Below are 24,344 nucleotides of genomic sequence, written 5' to 3'. Positions count from 1 at the left end.
TTTCGTCTTAATTCCATCGAGTTAAATCGTGTCACTCGATTTCTGGAAGTTACCGATAGAAAAGTGGACGCGTGTCAGTTGGACGTGGTAGGACACCGGTGAGCCGGACCAGGTAAGCGTTCGAGTGCGTGGGGCATCAACAGGCTCGGCTATAAATAGAACGCGAAGGTCAGGGGAATCAGCAGTTTTCATGCAAATACGGCATCGATGGAATAATATTGCTCCTTTCGCGGCGAAGCTCTATCGCGTGGTTCCGGTTACTCGTCGCGGATTTTTATTCCCGCGGCATCGTTACGACTTGATCCGTTTTTATCAAAACCACCTCCCAACCGCATCACCTGCGAATTATTTGGATCAATTGCCTTAGCGCTTGCGCCTGTGGCACGCAGGACCGAGCAAGCAGAAACCTCTTTTTTCGCCACGTGGCGGCTTATTCAATTCGGATACGTAGCGAATTTAACAAAGATGTTTGTTCGGAACCTCAGATAGGAAATTCCCCAACATACGTTTCGTTCGTTTCGACGGTTCTCTTCAAAATATCTTCTAAATCGAGGACTTCCACGATGATATGGAACGACAAAAATTACTCGAATATCGGTTTGCGCCAGAACCACAAGAGTTTCTTCGAACAAAAGATTAAGAACATTACGAAGTGGTTGTACATAATGTTGGAGGATACGTAGTTTATCGCGTGGCTGGAAAAACTGTCGCTTAAGAAACCAAATTTTTCAAAGACTACAAGAATTTGAGCGCATATCTAACATAGATTCGTCTTGTTAGCGATATCCTTTGCATGTGTATATTCGTCGTAAATTTGCAAAAGATAAGAGCGTTAAGGGATTTAGACGTTACTGCGCGATCGTGCGTGCTTACCACCTCGGGCGAGCTCTTGCTTCTAGCACGACGAGACACGTGGAATTTATATCTGTAATTCGTGTTATTTACTTGGTGGCGTCACACGACACTTTATCATCATTGTGAACGCGCCATTTGAATTGGAAATTTCGCGTAAAAGCGAGCCAAAAGCGAGAAGGAGAGAACGACGCGCGTTATAGGTTACGGCGGGGAGATCGCCGTAGCTATGGACACGGCTCGCTGTACAGTTTCTACGTACGCGGTAATAGGACTTTACGGCGATTTCTTGGCCGCTCAAAGGAACATTGTCACCAACGGCGAACTCTCGGGTTTCAGCCGAGTCTCGCATGCCGAGCGAACGCTTCAAATCGAGTTACGCAAGGTCTGAAAGGGTAATTCGACGTGGAGGCGTTTACGCGGTCCCTCGGGGAATATCGCGCGCGAAATTGCCGGCAATCTTGGCCAGAGATTCTACCACGGTGTCGCGATAACTCGCGCCACTCTCCTTTCGTTTCATTCTAGTTTACAATCTCAATGGATCGATACCGTTCGAATTTCTCGCCAATCTCGCTGAACGATACTTTACGAGCATAGAAGACGTTTGCGAGTGATCACGGTGCTGGTTGATCTAGAACACGATACGAACTATGATGTTTCGCAATTATTAAATTATTTCACGAAACTGTATTCAATCGCGTGAAATCTGCCGAACGATCGTCAAGTATCGGTTAAGCAACGCGGAAGCGAAACTGATCAATCTCGTCGAGCGAAGTCGTACATTCTAATAGTAAACCTAAGAATTTTAGCAATGAAACTAGAACGCTGGAATCAACCAATTTCGTTTCGCAGTATGTAACTTTAACCTCTTCTATCCAGAAACTTTCCAAACTTGGAAATCTTTCGAATATTCGATTTGGAAAGCTTTCGAATATTCCATCTTTCAACACGCGAATCTTTCTAAATTCTAAATTTATCGATTTAGAAATCTTTCAAATTCCCGGTTCTTTCGACTCGGCCAAGCCTTGAATCTTTCGCAAAGCTTCCGTAAGACTTAAATTTTCTTTTGAAAGTAGTTATACCCGAGCGTGCGTCTAGCCGCAAGATGTATACACGAGAGCGCGTCGTGCCGACAATTTTCCGATCCGCGGAGACGTCATCGACTCGGTGGCCGGTGCAATCAACAGGTGGTTGCACCAACCTCGATGCAGTGACCCGCGTGTGCATGCGTGTGCGTGGTGGAGCAGCGTGCTGACCGAGTCGAGAGGATCGAGCATACGAGAGAGCGAGTCGGCGCGCTTATCGAAAGTTCCCACTGGATCGTGATACCCGCATATACACTCTGGTTACGAGATGTCGAGTCGTGGCATAGGCGGGTTGTTACAGCCTCTGTGGTCCACCTACGGCTATTCGCTTAAATGGTCAGACGTTTGGTTACGGGGTGGTCTACGTTAAGCGGGTTCACCTGCGAAGCTTTCGTTTCGACGAACAGACGTGCAGGACTTTCAACGATTTGTATTTTCCTTCATTGTATCGGTGGTTGGCTATTTTGTATGCAGGAATGCGCTAGGAGAGAGTTCAGAGCTCGGAGGATTCTTGAATTATTCGCTTGTGGATTGGTTTCTGTGCTTAGCTAGGCGGGAAACGCAACTATGCGGGCTATGATCTTTAAAATTCCAGCTGCAGCCTCGGGAATGTTGAGATCGATAGGTTGAACGAGCGATGAGGCGTTGATAAGTCGGCTGGCTTTGACACGGACACGTGGTATTTCGCTTTGGTGATACGTGAATAGGGGAAAAGTGGATAATGGATTGATTAGTCCGTCCATGTACCTTTAACCGATAGATCGAATAGCAAGAATGCCGGTTTCCAATTGCGTTCTTGAACCTTGGCGATCCCCTTTGGTGTCGTTCGTTTCTCACTTCCCATCGACTATCGCGCTTCCGCCAATTCTATTCCAACGCTCGTTTATTTAAATATATTTAAAATTCGTTTAATTATTTTTCAATCCTTGAGAATACAAGACAGAATGGTAGTTTCGTCGGAGGATAATCGTCGAATTGCAGACAACTGTTACGTCAACGTTCGAAAAACCGATTATTATTACTTATATTCGCGACAACCTAACGAACTGTCGAAAATTAAGAAATAAAGAAAAATAGACTTGCAGTATGCTGTACGATCTAAAGAAATACAGACGAAAGTTCATGGCTCGGAATTAAAAATCAAGAAAAACGATCGCAATTCCAGCCAACGTTCATTTATAAACTATAAATAACGTTTTTATCCGCTATGAGACGTTACGTTCCATCTGCGAAGAGGTCGCGGGCAAAGTCGGAGAAAGAAACAGAAGAAAAAGAAGGTGAGAGATCTGGCGAGTCATATGTCGCAGAAGCTTGCAGTTTTCAAGAGGGCGACGATCACAAAGCGACGCGTGGGAGCGGCACGTTTTTCGCGCTGGTCGGCTCCAGAAATAGCCGCGCGACGCGGCGGATACTTCGCCGCCAGGCAGAAAATAAGCCAACGGAAGTTCGTACACGCGAGCGCCGGTAAACATCCGGCGGAAGGAAAACGCGCGAGCCTCGTCGAAATTGAACGAGGTGCGTGCGAGCGAGAGACGAGGTCCTCTGGTCTCGCGGCTGATTCCATTCGGCTCGCTAACGAGTGAAACTAGGTGAAAGTAACGAGAACCCGTGCTTCTCTTTATGTTCGTACGCGGTTCGTCCCTCGCGCTGGACGCGAGACAAGGGCCGATCTACGCTCGAATCGACGAACGAAAGGAGTACGATAATTCGTGATCCTTCGGTTCCTTTCCAACGATTCAATTCGTATTATAAAGGAAATTTTACGTGTCATCGGTATTAATAAATTTTGATTGTTGGATTCTTTTGCGCGATTCAACTAATGCAATTTGTAAATTAGTCGATTATCTCCTTAAATGTAAAATCATGGAGGAGAAATTTATAACCTATAAATTGTCATTTGTCGATTCATTGGTATTATTAGTTGGTAAATTATTGTGTAAGAGGGCTATTACGTAAATATGTAAAATAAACGAATTCATATTCAGCGAAGAAGAGAGATTTTCTAGAAATATACCTCCCTTGATAATCGATCAGATAAGGTCACGTCCTGTGGCCATTTATCCAGCCACTACCGCACAAAGAATACCGTACTCGCCATCAGCAAGCCAACTTCCTTCGATCCCTTTCCTCGTTCGGCAAAACGGGCGCGACCGTTCTCACGTGGCCGTTTCATTTTCTTACGACCTCCGATTAACATAAATTAGTCTGGAGGTCTTTTTACGTTCGCGTACCACTTTCTCATATTCGAATCGGTACAATGATGCGAGAGAGTCCTCGAACGCGTCCTTACAGCTTCTATCGAGAAAGCGCTCTTCGGTTTTTCTCGCTTTAAACAGTTTAAACGGTTGAAAACGCGCGTAAAGCAATACTCGGAACTGCTAGTTCATAGGGATACTCTCGGAGCTTTGTTATTGCTACAGCGTCACGTTACCAGTGACTAAAAGTGGCTGAATTCACAATAAAAACAGCGTCGATATTACTGTAGCGGCACTCGACAGCAAAATACCACCGGACGACACCAACTAGTGTCGGACCACAGCAGCGCAATGGTTAGCGTCTTAGGTTACGAACGTTTTGGCACCCGGGTTCAAATCCCGGCGATCGTAGTCCGATTTTTCTTTCCAACGGCATTTAAAATGAGAAGAGAAGCGCGGTACACTCGCAGCAGAACCTATCTCTGCCCAACGGAATGTAGCACTATCACGACGACTATAACACATATACACCTCATTACTATTATAATAGTTGGTAAGATCTCTCAATGCGAAATGATAATATCTCGGAAAAGATTGTATCGTTTCATCCGTGCGAGTTAATCGTTAACAACGAACCGTGTAATTTAGCTGACTTTTAAAATAGATGTGAGCGCAAAATATTCGATGTAACATCCTATTTCCTTCGCTTTTGTATCGTTAATACCTTATGGTTAATAAATTAACGCTATAAAAGTCTCGTTCAGGAAAAATATGGATTAACCTGTCCTGATGTCTCGATGTAACGATGAATACCATCGAACTCCTGCAAGATGCTACACCAAGTCTTCAAGTAGGAAAACTATTCCTACGATTCAGTTCGTCGATGATGTAGCACGATCGTTGCTTTGTCTATTCCTATCGTCCAAAACCGTCCATTCCTTTCGTAACAATTACATTTTTCTTTGTCTCCGCCGTGGCTGTCCTGTAGCTCTTTAATTCCTCTCGAAGCGTCGCGTAATCGAGTCGCGTGAGTTAAATTTAAATTTGCGAGAAGAGAACCGTACATCGTGACACGATCACGACGTATCTTGAGATTCTGAAAATTTTCCATTAAACATTCCTGCCTTGGATTCCGTGTTAATAACAGTACATCGTCGGATTGACTTTTCCGTGAATTATTCAGCTCCATTCGCGGAGGAGACATCGGGGACACTTTCACGAAAATTCACCAGCTACTTGAAGATTCGGTAATTTCTTTCTCAGTTCGTAAACATATTGTAACTGGAAGACAAGGCACGGTACAAAAATTTCGTTTTGGAGTCGAAAAACTACGGAGCATCGACGGAGAGGATTCTTTTTGTTTCTGCCAATGGTGAACGGTGTTTTAATCGAGAAGGGGATCGGAATATTACCCAAAAGGTGGGACACCAGAAATGACCCGTCGAATTCGTTCCAATGTGCTACTTTTCGACTGGCGAATTCCATGGAAACGACTGGTCTGAGGACGATTCCAGACGATTAACGAGGCGTACAAGCAGACGGGTTAACCGATCAGCCGGTTAAAAATAGACGCGGATCCGTGACATGTGTTTTTATAAATTGCTACTGGCGGACGCACCGCACATTTTCAAGCACTCGTTTCCTGATCGTTTCTTCCATGAATGATCGTCGGTGGCGAATTTTTCGATGGGTCCGGATGTTAAAAGAGTACAACATGGTGACATAATGGCGCTACCGCGACGCCGCTGTAATCTAACTTCTCTTCTATCTTTTCAAATCGATTATTTATGTGGCGACCAACGTATCTGTCACCGTGGTACGCTCTACGAAATAAATCTGTAATATTTATTATATTTCTTTTTTTGGGTCTTAAAGAAGACAGAAAGATACGATATCTGGTAGAAGATATTTGAAACGTCTAGTTAGTTAGTCTACGATCGAGTTGCGTAATAAATTCCCCTACCTCGTCGTAGAACTTTGATCGTGGTTCGACAAGTCTGTGTAGAAAAGGCGAATCGAAAAAAGAGAAGATCAAAAGAAGAATTCAAGTGGCATCGCACGAGCAGCTGATACGATGGCCAGGCTGGTTCTCAACGATGTCAACAACATCGTTAAACAGCTGGACTCGTAACATCAAGGCAAATAGGCTCCAAACGATTACAAGATCCTCCTTAGATCCACGTGCATGGAAATTCCGTATCCATAATTAGCATAAGAAACCAGAAGAATAAGTAACACTATCGACGAAAGTCAACAAATATACAGACTCGTTATGTTTCTCTCTTACGTTTCTCGTTACGGTTCTCATATATTTGGCATTGATAGTTGACGCTCGTGATGCGCCGGTGCACATTGATCGACGCAGTGTTAAATTCCAGAAAAAAAGTGTACTACTTAGAGTTTTATAACGCAAGCCTATCGGTCATTCGTCATCCGCCACCAAGTATTTTAACTGGGATCAGAGGTCTAATCTTACGACTGTTGGAGCCTAGAATAGCTCAGAGTCAAGATGATTTAAGTCGATCGTGAGCTCGTGCTCGGTCAAAAACCGCGAACGAGACTATGATGGAGGTGATTCGAAGTAGGAAGACACGAAGGCTTCGATCGGGGGCACCGAATCGAATGCACGCGCTTTGTGTCCACCCCGATCGGGTATAACCGGTTCGATTCGGTTTGCCTGGTGATCGATGCGTTTCTAGATCCTGTTCAGGCGACTGCGTTACGAGCCTCGGACCTAGGTTAATCTATGGTTTAAGATATCTCGGGCTCCAGATAACTCGGACCTAAGATAGCTTCGATAGCCATAGTTCAAGGCTCAACCTAGGACTAACGTGGCTCGATCTTAAGTACCATGGAGTTACAAAAGACCCGTTCGAAACTATGAAGCGAAACGACGATAGAATTCCCATTAGACCTTAATAGGCAGGATGTAACTCGAAGCCAGATGCAGCTGCTCTCTAAATCTAATTCCATCTAATTTCCGTACTTTCCTCCTTCGAATTTTAAATCAAGACAAATGATCGAATACTAAGGGTATTTTTCTTTTTGTTTTTTTTTTTTTTTTTGGTACATGGGAATCGATCTGCTGTTTTTTATTTCATATTGCGAGTTATCTCGGAGTTTATATCAAAACGCGGAGAAAAGTGACTTCCAGTCTTTGCAGTTCTCTCAGTTTCACTCCCGAGCTATCTGAAGCAAGGACGATAACGAAAAATCAGAGTAAGATAGTTCATCAGGCCGGATTACATATGGTAAAATTACCACTATCTTTACGTCTTTACCGCCGACAGTACTCGGTTAGAAAAAGCTTTCGGTAAGTTTCGACGCGAGAGCGATCTTATATACTGTAAAACGAAAAACAGGATGAAGAAGCATGGCGGAGGGTCCAAGAGGAAGGCAGGATGCTAATTTTTCAGGCGGTCGATCGAAGCCCCGAAGCGCAGGCTGGCATCGCGTGTTCCTAACGTCGCACGGACGAAAGCTTCGAAACGCACACAGCTGCGCGCGGAAGCAACCCGTAATTATATTGTCACGCCGCGGGTGTTCAATTTGTCGGCGGACATCCGCCTCCCCCGCGTCTTCGTTAACCACCACTACCTCTTCGACAACTTCGACGCTACCTTCCTCCTCGTCACCTTACAACCCCGCACTCTACTCTTTTACCGCGTTCTCACGCCTTTGAACGAAGAAACCTTTTAGACCTACACCCGCGATCAGGAAAAGATCGACTAACGTGACATCAAAAGGATTCTTAGGTAGTTTTAGGGCGACTGCTGCTATTCTTCGGATCGTTGAGTTATTTTAGTATCGGCGGAATATTTGACAGGTAGATGAGAAAATAATGAATGAAATTTTTGGAGTGAGAAAGGAACTAAGAACGAAGTATAGATGCGTTTATAAGAGGGATGCAATTCTCGAGGATCATAGATGTGGTTGAAACTTAGTCGAACACTGCTAGATTTCTTTCTTTTTTTCTACAAAAATCATGTGTGTGTATGAGTGTGTCCGATTTTGTTACATCGATTTCCGAAACTTCTTATCTTAATGAATATTCTAATATTTTTGCGAATCATACTGTATATCGTTTAAAAAAATGGTTGAATTTTCTTTTACTTGTTTCTTTCGGTAACAGTTGAAAAGTTGGAATCATACGTACAGGAAATTCGCAGTTTTCCAACAATGTATGAAATGACGTATAAAAAGATTAAAACGTTGAAATTAGAACGTTAGAAAATTAATATAACAAAATTGGACACGTTGGATGTTACGATCTGACGTAATACTTAAATATTTTTCAAGATAAGTATCGATTTGTTCGAGTACATTTATGTAGGATATATAAAAAAAAAAGCTGAACTATCGAAACGTCTGCTGTCTAGACTAAGCGTGGAATTAACGAACCGTCGAACGAAAATCCAGTTTCGTTGAGACAGTTTGCAGAGTAAGCGTTGTCTTAAATAGCGTTAAAAGTACTTACATAACTAATCATGGGTATGTTGCGGGACTGAGCGACTATGGCTTCAACGTAGCACGAGCCTTCTGGTCCAAAGAAGGCTGCAACCCCGTCGCAGATCATATCGATCATTGCCTTGGTGGCTTCCACGGTTTCTCCCCTCGTGTCGCTCCATCGCATCACCAGCTTTACGTTTGGCAACATGTTCGGATCATTGTTGATCTGAAACGAACATCGAGCGAAGAGATTCTATTAAATCGGCGATTATGTCATGTCGAAGATCGCGAGGCAAAAATATAAGTCACATTTTTCGAAGATTATTTCACAACTTTTTAATTCAATCGATGGAACACACAAATTTATAACTGATCTAAAATAAGAATCCAACAAGGAATTTCATTTAATTGTAAACCCGTTTTTATCGGATTACCACATCAAACGTCAAACTCCAACGATGGAATATGCAAATTTATGGTTGTTTCGCGTAATCATCATAAGCGTTATGCAACACGTATTACAAGGCCTGCCATCTTTCGTCATACGATATTGAATTACAATAATTGAACGATGTCACGGGAGAGCGGCCGGCGGTCGTTGTGAACCGTAGGTTAGCATACTTAGATGACTTAATTGTTTCCAGTAATGCCCTCGGTCGGCTGGTTTAATGGAACTAATTGTGTTACCATAACTGCTGTCATGAATATTCACTCTCGTCCCAACGACGACGAACGCTGTGGTCGCGACGTATAAATCACGGGACCAGAATCGAATGATATGCAATAACATATCGATCGTACGCTAACCGATTGACAATTGCAACGATATTTCGTATGCGCTTGGCATATCCGTTAAATTTGATCGTTCGCTGGCTAATAACATCGGGCGAAATAGAAACGAAATAAATTCATTTCTTTCGGTAGATTCTTTGATCCTGATGAACCGTTTCTAGATATTTCTATTTTTATTATTTATATTCTTTATTTTATATTTTTATATATTAATAAATATAGGATAAATACCGATAAATATACAAAACGCAATAATTTCTCGTATACGGTGCCACCGTGGCATCGGAATATTAATAAAAGTTAGTGTATTATACGTAGTGGTATTAGCGAGAGGAAAGAGTTACGATAATGGTCACGATATTTCAGCTTATTGTTAGTTATAGTGTTCCATAATACGCGCACGAATCGATTTTCCTCGGCTCTCGACTTTCGATGGTATTCCTTTCGCGTCGGAATAAATTTCTGCCCGGCAGGAACGTCGATTAAAGTTCAATTCGTAATGTTACTCGCGCGATGTGTCCCGGTTCTTCGCGAGCATTCCTTCGACACTCTCACGCTGTATCCGGCTCGCGTTTGTACACAGCACGAAGCGGCGTGTGCGCTACCTTATTATGCAAATCTCGATGCAAACAAACAATACTTTTCCAGGTAGTTGGTACTGGTATAATCTCGTCGATTCAAAACAACCAATAAATTCTTTTATGATTTCTGTTTAAGTGTCTGTTCTTCGTAGAAGATAGTGTCAGTACACAATATTATATTGGTATAGCATGTGACGACTATGGGGGAAAAAACGCGACAAGTCGCATTTCCTATTATTCACGGGAAAACAGTTTCGAGATTACGTATGTTGTCGATCGATCGCATATTGAAAGATCGAATCTGATATTACATATTCGCGCGATCGTGTTACGGCGAATGATTTTCCGTAACGAGAAATCTGTTTTTCGAGAATATCGAATATCGACCGTGCACTTGTGTAATAAAATCGAGAAATTGATAAAAAATGCTCAAGTTGATCGCTCTAGGTTCTGAAAGATCACGATAGAACATATCGTTCGAGCATATCGCTGGCGAATGAAACCCTTCACAACGATGAAAAATACGAAGGTTTTCGTTCTAAGGAAGAATTTTAGTAGAAAAGAAGACACCGATCGATTTCTTTGAAATTCTAAAAGAATCCAATTACCCACGCGTTGGTTTCTCAATTCTTGAATTTTTTCAAATTCCGCGTAGACTACGACTGGTTGGGAAAGTAACCGTAGCCTGTGACGACAACGGTGCAATAATCGCGGTAGCAGCTTTGTCGACACTTCCAGATCGGATGAATCGCGTGGAGGAGTACCGGGAGTCGATGGCTTAATTATACTCACGCATCTCGCGGCATTGTTCTCAGAACAAGTTACGAGACGTAATCAATTACATACACGCACACATCGTGCGGTTACGCAACGAAAGCGATCAAGAGCGTGGTACCGATGAAATCAGAAAAACCACGATGATTCCTTTACGCGCGAAGCCGACGAATTTTTGCGTAGCTTCGCTTCAGACCAGAGAGGAACCGTTAAAGCGGTTTCGAAGGCGCTATAAAAAATCATTGCTCTTCCCGTTGCATGGTTCGCATTCCTGGCTTTGCACCTGCCCCAACAACCGCCGAATTCGTCCGTAGGAATGCGTATAATAATAAGCGACTGCTTTTCTTTCTTCTTTATTTCTGCAGTTTTTCTTTCTTTTTTTCTTTTTTCATGACTGCAGGTGAAAGTTGAAATCTGTCGCCATAATCGGAATCGAGGACTACAGGGTTAATAATACGACAAGTTAAATCTCTTTGCTATTTTTTACAGGAGAGCGATTTTTAAATTACGCACGTTGTCGATTATTCTCGTGTTGGCAGAATTAATTTTGTATCTGATTTTCTAGCTAAACACATATTTTTGTCGTATTCTTTGAAACTTTCAAATGGCTTTCAATTTACAGACATAGAGTTACTGTATATTTATAAGACCAGAAAATTGGCGGTCGACAAGAGGCAACATTTATATCAATCCCATTAAAAGGCGTAAGGTCGAAGGTCTGACTTCTCTGAAGAGCTGTCTGAGTGTGAAACAATGTTCACAGGCAGTGTACACTTGCGTTGTTGCCACTGGCAGGGTTTCACCAATCAGCTTATTTTCGAGCAATTGAAGGGCGTCCGGTCGTGGAAGGCTGTGCACGACCGAGTGCCAACCTTCAGGGTCGATGAGAACGACTTTGCCATACGTCGTGTCCATCCAGAAGAAAAAAGAAAAGAAGAAAAAGAATGGCAACGGAAGCCTAATGACGCATGTTTCACGCAGTTGCAAATATCCGATTAATAATTTTTCGTTTATACCGCGTCGATGATTTTTTTCATTTTTTGTTCAGTAGAATAGAAATTCACGTCCGCGTAAGTACGTTCAGTTCGCGAGTGTTCATTTAATCGGACGCTAACTACAATCTCGTTTCGATAAACGGATGTGAAATAAAAGAAATTAGATCTGGAAAGATCGAAAGAAGCTATTGGACGCGAGATAAATTCTTCGACGAGTGAAATCGTTTCGGATGAATCACGAGCGTATGCAGCAGCTGCCACGAGCGATCACCTTAATCGCAAAAAGGCTCGGCAATATAATCGAATCGCTAACGAGAGACCGGTCGAATTCGAAGTGATCTCGTTCCCTATTTACAGATATCGCCCGCCGTGAAACTAGTTTACATCGTGGGAGTGCGTCATAGCGAATTCCAGCATTTTTTTTTCCTCTCTCCTCCGTCGAGTATCGCCAGCAGCGAGGTAAAATGCACCTGCGTACACCATTGAAACGAGCGGACAGGTAAGCGTTAAGCTCGATTCACGTGCGCTGACTTTCCTTCTTCGACGTCCACGGAGATACGAAAACGACTATGTACGTATGTTAATCGAAGGCCCCGATTCAGATCGATGGAAACGATCCTCTTACTTTTCTGGATACTCGTCGAATAAGAACTACCGTAGATTCTTTACGTTTAAGTAATAATCGAATGTATTAAGGTTAGGAGAAGCGCGAACGACGAGACGGTGCGATGTAATACTCTTGTAACCGTCGATTTCAAGAATATTAAGATCCGAAACCAGGTCATGAATTACCAACCAACGACCCAATAACGTCGTGATATTTTTATTCGTTATTCAACCAGTACCTCGAAAGACTTCAAAATACTTGACGTAATTATCAGTATCGAGTAACTTAATTACTCGACCAACGTCTCTTTAACTTCGCCGCGGTATCTCTGCTTCTTGCTCGCGTTTCCGTACCTTCGGATATTCTCTTCCCAAATTTTGAAATATTTTACTCGCGCGAAGAGCGCGATACGCGAGAACTATTGAAACGTAAGTACGATGGCTGACGAAACTATTCCAACATTTGACTCGTAATTAAAATTCTGAGTCATACGGAGGAAAACGTTAGGGTTAACTATCTGGATCAACGCGGTTCTCGACCATCGGCGATCTCGCCGATTCGAATATATTAGAAGCGAGCGTGACCACGTCGCGATACCCAATCGTGGAAAAACTTTCACCGTGGCGCGGCTAAAAATACGGCCGGCATTATTCCGTCGTTATGAGGCGGTCGCTGGAAGCCGATACGAAATAAAAATGTCGTGCAACGGACCACGCACAGAAATAACCGCGATATCCTCACTCGCGCGACTTTCCTCTTTCGATATAAAAATACGCGAGTATTTCCAACTACGCAGTCGAATATCCGCGTGTGTGAGCTAAGCTTTATGTTCAAAGCAACGAGCATAGAGGCCGACATTGCGATCGCGATGCTTACTCTTGCGTAGCGTGTCCAAGTACATAAATAAACGCGCGCAAAGCTCGTTTCCTGCACCTTTCGACGTGCGTCTACCACACCGCTCGTTACTCGTTTCGTGCTCGCCTATTCCTTTCGATCGACGACCGATCGAACGTTTCAAGTATTTCGAATTCTGGCGAGGTTTCGTTGGAATACGTCCACAGCGTGATTCATTAAGCATAAATATATATATATATATATATTCTACGTCTCGTAACTGTGGCATTGTATTATTCTACTTGTAGAATTCGCAACAAGATTTAGCAAACATTCCAAGATATCGTATCTTTAACTAAAAGCTACTCTTCATCGAAATATAACTTTCCAGTAATTTGAATAAACAAACTAATGGACTATGTTCGAAAGTGTTTTAAATTTGTAGTCGATTAATATTCGTAGCGAATAAAGTTTTGCGCTTGTGAGTATGGTATCTTCTTTCCTTTCTCGATAAATACGATTGAAACGCGGCAACTAAATTTTTATTGTTACAAACGATTCGATCGTTAGTCTATAAACGGTTGATAAATGCAACATGTAAATCCACTCGTTGAATTTCATACACGGAAGCATGGAAAAAAGTTTCGATTCTGGAAACCACGCGGTGGTAGGTTTAAACGGCGCGACTTACGTGGCGGAAAGGGGGAGAAGGCGCGAGAAAGAAGCTTCTCGTACGTTCGGTTCCCGATGGCCACGGTGAGATACCAGTATCCCCGAATAATTATCAGCGTAACCGCAATCCATCTTTGACGTAACTTGTTATTTCCACGAGTAGAACCGGATACATGGACCGTGATACGATCGGCCGGTTATTTCGACGATTCCCAGGGGTTTCTCAGCCCCTGGACCCCTTCTACGCGTTTACGGTTGCAGGTTGCAGAGGAGCGCGCGTCGGCTGGTCCCGAAGTAAGTAAAAAGGCAGAGAACGAACGAACGAACCTTCTTCGGTACCAGAAGAGGAGGAAGAAGAAGAAGAAGAAGAAGAAGCAGAAGCAGAAGCAAAAGTGGAAGAAGGTACACGCGAAAGATGAGAAAGCGGAGAAAGAAAAGAAAAAAAAGAGGAAGAAGGGGGAGGTAAAAGGGGGTGAAGGAGGAAGAAGGTAGACACAGGGAAGGAGGGAGATCGAGGGAGGAGAGAAGGTTTCTCGATCGCGAGCGAATTCTTCTCACGGTTGCGAGAGCGCGCAGTTTCGTCGGCGGACGCGTGGGCGGACCGGCGAATAATGCCGGTCTTGTATTTTTAAACTCTCGCACGAATCGGCATCTCCGGGGAGAGAGATGCCGGGTCACTCCGCACGTTGCACACAGCTCCCGCTGCAGCCGGAGAGCGCACCTTTCTCTTTTTCTTTTTTCTTATTCGAGAGAAGAGAGGTTCGCCGCGCGGCGAAAACGATCTCACGGTCCTTGGTGAGCGCGAGCGCACTCGCGACCGCGCACGCCGATCCTCTCCAATGAATTATCGAGCCTTCCAGACCGTGGAACGCCGCACTGCGCGCTCCTGCCTGCCGCTGACCGCCCGCAGGAAAAAACCTCGAGACAGGGGTCCCGCGATATTGGCCCGACCTTACTTTTCGGCCGGTTCAGGATTCGCCGCGCGCCGTGGCCCCTATACGTGGGAACTGCGTCCGGATCCACCGGCTACCGTAATTACAACCCACCGGCCGTATTCAACCTGCAACCGATTTCCACGTGTACCGTGACACACGCGAGAACACGTGGAAACTAACGAGCCACGAGTTGGACTAAATCGAGCGAGAAAAAAGCCGACCGTTCGGTGAAACGTCTTCTTGCGCCTTAGCGTGGAAACGAGGTTCTGCTTCGTTGAACCGTTGCGTGTTTCATTGACCATGCTGTGCTATCTTGATCGGGTTCGTGAACACGTATTAACGAGATGCGCGAAGGTTATATTTAGGATCGTGCGGAATGCGTGTTTAGATAAACGTTTGCATGGTCGTATCTTGATGCTTGAGATTGGCTATAAGTTATAGCCTAATGCTTTCCATTTCCAGAGAAATAGCGGTCGCTGGATAAAGTTACGAGTATTTGGTAGCCACAGAGTGGAAAAATGAAAATCGCGGCAGAATATTGAATACATCGATGGTCTTTACCAATATGCTGAATATTTATACATTCGCTGCTGTTAAAATACGACTACCTAGCCGTCAAGTGAGAGATATACTTGTTCCGTGCAACAACGTTTACTTCAATGGCCTGTCCGTTGCTTTCTTCGTTTCTTCAAGTTATTTCGTTGAGATTCTTAAAACGTCGGTACACAGTACACACGTAAATAGGAAGAACAATCGTTTCCCGAACTTCGGATCGTACGAATACGTTCGAAACGAGTATTCCAAGCGCATCTCGTGTCGTACAGGGTACAGGAAATAAAGATTCCGCAGTAACGCAAGAATTGAAAAAGAGAACTCACCTCGTCAAGGGCCATGGAGAAGGCGCCGGAAATGGCAAGACCCTGACGATCTTTCAGACCGCCTTTGATGGCTGTGAGGTATCCAATGGTAAGATTTTGTTGTTTTCTCGGTTGTATAGACCTGGTGGAAGTTGATTTGGGATACGTATGTCTGGAGAACGCCTGCTGCCACTCGGCCCCGGGTAACCCTGGCGGCTCGGCCAGGCCCAGGACCAGAGGGCTGCCGGCCAGCAGCAGCAGCAACACCAGCAGGGTCCGTGAGCTGTTCCCGTATGAACGTGGCTGCAGCGGTTGCGGCTGATCTAGCCGGTGCCGTCGATTGCGTTCCTGAGGGACTTCCTGGCGACGGGGAGGCCTGCGGCGGCTCGGCTGTACTGGCGGGCCGGGGCGCATGGCCGCCGCCGCCACCGGTCAGCACCGCCTCCCTCCCGCTCACCTACAACCACAATTTGTCATTTTCACGTTATATTTACTTTCTTCGTATGGTATTATATAAACTGAAATATATTCGGCGTATCTACGCTCTTTTGGGATCCGATCGTGCTATCGGTACGTTAGAACACGGGTACTTGGCCTGATTAAATTTTAATGCCGTAACTACGAAAGTTTCTGGCGAAGAAACAACCCAGTTGACAGGTTAAATGGTAAGTTTCAACGTTTCTGTGTTCTTATCTTGCAGATCGTTCGATATTTTACGATACGGCGATAAAAAGCGAAGGGTACAATTTAGCTAAAAATATGTCTCCTCTCTTCGAATTGGAATTTTACGAAAAAGCTACACGAACACGAAGATCGTCAAGGTCGTGGTAGAACTCGAATACGTTCCTCTTTTAGCAATACCAAATTGCACGTACTTTCTACGAGCACACTGCTGTATTAGCACACTGGTGTGAAATGTGACAGGATAGGCTTCACACACGGATTACTTGTATATTTATTGTAACGGATAAATAAAAATCTCGATTAGTTGAATCATCGAACAAGAAAATATATGTACGATGGAGAAAAAATACTCCATCTACACGTTCTATCTTTATCATCTTACTTCTCGATGAACAAATACACGTTGTAAACACGCGATCGGTGAATTGTGCAGCACTCGTGTATTTTTAGCTTATCTCCATAGTATTTTGAAAAATTAACCTAAGCCGCGCAATTAGATACAAGTGCTCGACTTAGAAGTGTCATTTCGACGCTATCTTCCTGACTGAACTGCCACTTATCATCGGTCGCCACTTTATTCGTCTGAGTCATTGCGTGTGCCATCTGCGCGAGGCTAATAATAACTGATATCCCTAAAACGATAGAAACGTTCCTTGATTCCAACGCGTTCACGCCTTCCAATTCGCTCCGATCCTCGTCATATTCCGCCACCGATCGTAGAATTTTCCCAACCGATCGCGAGATCAATCGCTATTAATACCGTTTGTCTTCCTTCGATAACCTCGCTCTTAAATTCTTTGCTAAAAATGAGTCACATCTAACATCAAAGTGTCTGCTGTTTTGCGCATTAAGTTATTATGTCGGAGATCGGATATCAATGATCTCCCGGAAATCTTACGTCAGAAACGCGCAGCACTGCGACTAAAACGTGGCAATTTGCGGTTGACGAAGAGCATCCATGAATGATTCCGCTTTATCGTCAAACGCATCGATCCAACTCATTCGCAATGGTCATACGTCAGCGGACAAGATCTCTGGGCACGCGGAATCGCGTCTGTCCTATTGTTTCACGGGTGTATTCCGAGAGAATGATCTCAAAGAAGTAGCTCGCCAATGTCGTTTTGTTCTTTCTTTTTTCAAACCCTTGTCATACGATTTTTCTTTAGTATAACCATGTTTTTCCCGTGCGACTCTCGTATCTTAAGAAGCTAAACGAAGATACGCGTCTTTCTTGTAGACTTCGTCATAAATCACAGGTAACTCGAATACGCAAACATATCGAAGCAACGAAATCCAGAGGAAATTTCTACCAACGTCTCGTTAAAAGAAGATAAACCTCGTGACGAACCTTCAAAATCTATTCACTCGGAGCGACCAGGTCGGAACAGAAGATCTACGTCTCATCGAATGAAACGCTCGACGATCGAAATACGTACACTCGTCAGAATCTATGTACGTGTAGATATATTCGATTATTCCGATACTTGTCAAAACGATAGTTCGTCAGAACATACGTCCACATTGTAACCATAACTTAAGAACCGCTGCGCCACGAAACGTAACGAGCGTGACAACGACCACGTAACAGGCACGAAGACGTTTAAAAATATTCTCGACGACGAGTGCAATTTTGCAGCTTAATCAATTCCCGGTGAACAATAACGCAGTCGTCTGATGGCGCGGGCCGATTCCGCGTTCGAGCGGTCGAGAAACGCGCGGCGCGGTGCGGCGCGGCGGGGAAAAACACGTGGCCGGGGTCGACAGGGACACACCTGTTGCAATTACGTAACGAGCCACGGACTCTCGTAGGCGAGAGTGTGCCGGCTACACAACGGCCTACAACGAAGCCTCCGTGCGACAACAATAAAGACGTCTTCCCCTGGCGTGATGCATGGTGTCATTCACCAAGCGTACCGTGTAACTTTCGACTCGTTCCACGTTTCTAACTCGGATTTAATTATAGCCGCCGGTGAAAGTACATCGGTGTGTGGATTTATTTAACGGGACGGCAAAGAGACGCGTCAAAAGGGACGCCTTCGCGGGACGACGTTACCCTGACGGATCGCGGCTGACGAACCCTCTCACACGATGTATCATTATCTGTCACACTGACTGTCGGACAGGATCGCTCTTTTTGTCGCGACAAATCTCGTTTCGCGCTATAGAGCCTCGGAGATATAAAAAATATGATATGAAAAAAGATAGTTTTAGTAGGATAACGAAGACAGATTAGACAGATCTGACGATACGTAATTTTGTCTTTGACGTTTAATCAGTGGTGAAAATCTTCGGGTGAAAATATCGGCGACCTCGCGGAAAATACTTCGGCGACACCCTTTCGCAATAACCGAATCACCCGCTACTTTGCTGCGTCTCTGCATCGAAATCTTCGATAAGTATTTTAGAATATAATTCTAACTTGATATCTAGCGCTAAACATCGTCGATAATAATAAAGATAACCACGTTGGCGACTGTGCAGAAAATACTTCGCAATTCCTCCTGCAGCTTCGTGCCTCGTTCTATACTTTGGCTGGAAATTTTCGACCTCGTTGAATAATCGCTTACACGCATCTCCGAAAGGATACAGCCGGAACGTTGGCTTTCGTCGATGTATCATCCGTTCAAGAGACATACACGCTTTCTCTCTGATGATTTTTATCGTGTATAATGGTTGAAAAGTGCGGATAGGATCGTGACCCCGTCGAGGTTTTTTCAATTAACGATAGGGGACACGGTACGGACGATGAATGTCGTAAAAACGAAGACGATAGTTGGATAGGTACTGGTAGGTACGTGGTTGTGGATAGTTTTCACGAACGACGCGTCAGCATGGTGCTATTTATTTTCAGGTGTTGTTGGAGCATCTCGTTAGCGTGTTTAACACGTACGGATAGGATTCATGGTAATACGCGTTCTCGACGTGCCTCGTGAAATTTTCCAAATTTTCAATCGCTAATTACTGGTATGTTTTTGTCTCCTTCTAAGGTTAAATCTATTCCTAAGAGTTTAAGAAAGAGAAAAAATCATCTACCACTATAGTAGTTTAGCTGATAACGAGCTTTAAGCGAGGATCGTAAAAGATCAACTACAATGTTGCTTTAAATTGTGAAAAACCCTTATGCAGTGATCTATACAGAGATGGAAAGGAAAATTCCAAGAGGAAGCGCGAGTAAATTCTTAGAGATTTTTACTTCGATTGTTTTTATTACAGAAATTTGATTGCTCGATAACCAGAATATGATACAACGTGTACACGGTTCAATGTCCCGAAATAATTGAGGCACCATGATTTCATAAACGACGTCACGCCCATATTTGCTGGCAAAGATCGTATTTCTCTAATTGAGTTGCTCGTCGTATCGTAAAGCGACGATAGGAGAAATCCCACCTAGCTATTAAACTGTCTCGATACATTCAAACCATCGCAAATTTCACACTAAAACCTACAAAACTATCCTTCTTCGTGAACGAACTTCCTTGTTAAACGATAAAATTACGATCGTGTGTGTCTAAAAGTAGATGAAAAAAGCCGTCGTCACGCGAATAGTACGATCGTTCCAGCCAAATTTATTTTCACCTCGAGACCGTTACGTTCCCATAAGCGACCGAAAAAGCAAACACGTTCTTTTTAACGCGGACTTGATACGTAAAGTAAATTCAGTCCGATAAAACTCTAAGAATAGCAACGTGGAACCGCATACTTACGTTATTTGTCAATGACGTCGCTTTTCGATTACCTAAGATAACTCGATACGTCTTTCAAACGCTTACTGACACTATCTTTAAATTTGGCCTGATTTTATTGCGCAATATCGTTATCGTTTACTCTCAAATCAACGAGTCTTTCTACAAATAACAATTACCGTGATCCAATTCTAGATATCTAGTTGGCGTTTTTAAACTCGCCGCGTTCTTTCAAATACAGTACGCAAAATCGAAAAGGATCTATTCCAAGTCTTACCGTACATAGCACGAAACGAATAAATCATAACGTCGTCAAGATTTTTATACCGATTCGTCGAGTCTTCGGGTTTTACTCGAGCTTCGAATTTACTTTCCACCCACGAACGAGTTCTTTTTCGAGCGACGATTATATACGATCCATGTGTAAAAAACTAGTTGACATCTTTAAGCCCGACATCCTTCGATAGACATCACGCAAAGCCAAGTATGTAAGATCTATTCTATTTCCATCGTGACACTTCTTCGTCTCTATGTCGCGTCTCGTTAATGGAATCTTGGAATCGCACGGACTGGTCCTCTTTCTAACGCGTTTCCACTACCTTTTGCGCAAAGTTGATCGTAGCTGAAGCGGATCGCGAACGGCCGGAATCGAGGCAGGAAGTCAAATCGGCGTGCTATGGCCGGTGGTATGCGTCAGGCATGCGTTTACGCAACCCAGGGTCAACACTCGCGGTGCATATCGTTTAGATAAACAGTGATAACTCTTCTCTCCGAGCCTGCAGCTCGCTTTTCTGGCCTACACGAACGCGCTATTGATCTTCCACCGTCGGCTAACAGCGTCGATGTTTGATCATGCCGCGTAGGAATCGATTACCAGGTCAAAGATCGAACTTTCCGAAAAAGACTTGGATCGTACGAGCGTTTAATGCGATGATCATCGTGATCGCAAATTACAGTCATATACATATATGCAAATTAATCGTTCGCGACTTTACGTGGAATTGGAATGGTTGCACTCTTTGTAGTAATTCTGTCCACTTTAATTTTGTCAACGTTCGATATAGTCTATCTATACCGACGATAGTATTTAGCGTTAATAAAATGGAAATTGAAATATCATTGTGTTACGGAGGAAATTAATAAAGCAATTTTCTCGTTTAAACCGGTATAGTTCCTATATTTCCTTGTGAATGAGACTCGATCGTTATTCCTTATGACTCACGGTTTAATGCAAGTTCAACGTCGAGTCCATTGCTAGACGATTTTAAGCGAAGAAACGAAAAAAGAAAGTACTAGAAACGCATCGCGAATCGCAGTAAACGATACGACGTTCGACGCGTGTATATCGAGATATCCTGTGGTGACCAACAAGAGCCACACCCCTGAACAGTTTACAGTAGTAATGTGATATATTATATCGACACGAAACACTCTAATGTATGTACTGTGTGGCTGCGATAATGACAATGCCCACGCGTGCACATCTCGTACAACGTATATGCATATCGTTCTTCAATTACCCCTTGTAACACGATATACTGTAGAGACGAGGCGCGTTAGAACCCGTATTACACGTATCACGTGTGGAAAACAAACTGTTATACAGGCGAGCGTGTTTTGATCGAATCGAGAGCCTCCTCGCTCTTTCGGATTCCCTCAGGCTGCGTATAAAACTGCTCGTGCGTCGTTCTCGCAAGTTCCGACGGATAATCGTTGTAACATCTTGTGGTATTTGTTGCGTTATAAACTTCGATCCGCCATAACACGAATATGCATGTGCAGTACTGTGTGCAGCAACTTTGCGGTGTTGTCTCGTGTACGACGTAGCTTTGACATTCGAAGTGAGTGCGCATAAATAGAATGAACGCCGATACGTAGGCGTAGGATAAATGCGCTTTCCACAGGTATACGTAACGAATTACCGTCACACGTGTTAAATTAATTCTTTCGGCATTGGAAATTTTTGAATTAATTCTCTCCAAAAGAAAAGAGAGAAGAGCGACCATGGCAAAAGCGATAAAACAAATAAGAAAACTTGAGAAGAAATAACGAGACATACCGAAGTAAAAATCGAAGCGAATATCGTTCGTAAAACCGCCGATACAGAACGAAGTAATTTTCAAACGTTGCTAAGTCTATCTTTTTCGAAGCAATTCTTCTATTCAATATCGTGTCTAAAAAAAGCTAAAGATGGGAGCACGTGGCTGGCATTCCGAGCACTTAAATAAGCGTATACCTATTATCTCGGCGGCAGCAGGTGTAAATTACGGGAATCTCACGACTTAACTTGGACGCTAGTTTAATTAGTACTTCATAGCGGAATATTAAATACCGGCGCGCGTTAAGATCTTTTCGTCGCTGACACTAATTGACGAGTCTTTCCGTTTCGTGTTAACGCGTCTAATTCGCGAGCCGATCTCGCCTGCGATCTGCGATAAAGTGTCTCGCGTTAACTTGCGATTTCTGTGCCAATTCGACGCGGATCGAATTCCGCGGATGGTGGCTTTCTGCCTGTAAACGAAAAAACGAACGTTGAAAAGAGAAGGTCGATTATCGTGCGGGCTCGATCGAGGCATCGACGTCCGCGAACTTGATAAACGAGCGATACGCGTCTGTTCGATTAAATACGAACATTAATAGTCAGCCATTTACGCGAGACGAGCCTGTATAAATCAAAAACGACGAGCACACGCGTACGAAAAACATAGATCCGGGGGAAATAAGAAGACCTCTAATTGCTAGGTCTTACCGACTGGCTCTGTTAATTTACTCGCTTCTTCGATTAATTATGCAATCGTGGATGCGATGAAAAACACTGGATTCTCTTCTCTAGGGAGGATGTAACGAATTACACGTGAATCGTGAAATAAATTAATCGACGGAGTATGTTGGAGAGATAAGTCTTGCTAAATGTTACGAGCATCCAGTTTCGCGCGATCTCAGGCCCGCATCCATTTACATACATATTTTCAAGACGCTACTTCTTGTCTCCTAATACCGAATCTATACTCGTTATAGGATAAGACCGACGTTTTCAGAAACTAGATTTACTCTGTAAATCCTCTGTAAAAAAAGAAATACTCTGTAAATCAAAGATTCTTAATCAGTTTATTTATTGCGTCTATAGAATTACAATTTGCTCATTTGTTTCTTGTTAATCCACGCGATGTCAGACCCGCATCCACTTAACGTAGTTTCGAAATGTAATTTCTTGCCTTATAACGCTTATCCTGGTAAGTATACTATATGCTGAAATTAACAAAAATTATTCCTTTTTTTCTTTTTGTTAAAAATCATTGTGTTCTATTTAACGCGTAATAATTTCGCATCTTCAGTCGATAGCGTATAGCCAGTTTTCGTTCCAATTTTACCTACTCGTATTTCGTTTCCAATTTATAAAATCGATCGAATATAATGTATTTGCGATTGTTGTATCAGCCGTGAAACTTCGATAGAAACACGTGTATTCTTAAAATAAATCACAAAGGCGAAGAGTCAAGTATATTCAAGACACAGAGAATTATAATCGTGTGGCGCCGAAACAACGACAAAATAATTAACATCGATATCCGTTCTCGATCGACGGTACGTCGATTACCCGGCCAGCCTGGAAAACTATCGAGCGAAGAATGCGGAAAAGCGATTGGACTACAATCGTTTCAGCAAACACGTAGCGAGCTTGTCGAAGTAAAGGAAACGATATTATGCATTCGCGTTCTTATAAAAGCGAACGTCACCGCAAATAAATTGCCCGGAAAGTCCGACAACCGACTCGATAACGACGGAAATGTTACGTGAGCTTAAAATAGACAGGTTATTTTTAAACGCAAGGTGATTGCGACAAAAAGTCGTCGTATCACATCAGTCGATACGACGTTGAATTAATAATGTTACTTTTTTCCAGACGTTTATACGTGCCACGACCGAGGATCTCGTGGAAGAGGATTCCGTAATCGGGAAACGGCGGATTATACGCGTTAATGAGTTTGCAACTTCGACGATACGGCCCTGTGCACACACGAATAGCAGAAACACGAGGAGCACGGCTACGTAGAAATTTATGTTTCGTTGCTGCTACGTTGCTCCAATAAACCGGCCGATCGTTCTACGAGCTTGTTAAGAAACGACCGCGTCGACTGCAAAATTCTTTGCAACACTTCTTATATCGCGCTTCTTAACGACCTTATTAACTTTTTATCTGGAACAATCAGGTTTATGCTAAGAGATTCTAGAATCTGGAAAATCGCTAGGTGTGAGAGAAGTCGGCGAATATCTTCGTCAGAGTTGTCAACGCGAATGAATTTCAACGAGGATTAACGAGTGTCGCCGCTTCCGCCACGTGAACT

The 24,344-nt window shown here is 43.6% G+C and overlaps 1 protein-coding gene across 6 annotated transcripts in view; it reads right to left on the bottom strand.

Annotated features, from left to right (window-relative positions):
- LOC117206021 (receptor-type guanylate cyclase Gyc76C-like) overlaps positions 1-24,344 on the bottom strand; it is a 100,540-nt gene that overhangs the window by 26,706 nt on the left and 49,490 nt on the right. For 4 of the 6 annotated variants that reach the window (XM_033444976.1, XM_033444978.1, XM_033444979.1 and 1 more), the window contains 2 exons: positions 15,650-16,085; positions 8,610-8,807 (listed from right to left, as the gene is read on the bottom strand). In XM_033444976.1, the coding sequence (XP_033300867.1) occupies positions 8,610-8,807; positions 15,650-16,042 (591 nt within the window). In that variant the 5' untranslated portion in view covers positions 16,043-16,085. Of the gene's footprint in view, positions 1-8,609; positions 8,808-15,649; positions 16,086-24,344 lie in introns of those variants that run through there. The other 2 variants (XR_004487328.1, XR_004487329.1) reach the window with 1 other exon arrangement.

Source organism: Bombus bifarius, unplaced genomic scaffold (genome assembly GCF_011952205.1).
Source record: "Bombus bifarius isolate JDL3187 unplaced genomic scaffold, Bbif_JDL3187 scf7180000007996, whole genome shotgun sequence".
In the NCBI taxonomy this organism is placed as follows: Eukaryota; Metazoa; Arthropoda; class Insecta; order Hymenoptera; family Apidae; genus Bombus; species Bombus bifarius.
This window is presented reverse-complemented; position numbering and strand designations above follow the sequence as displayed.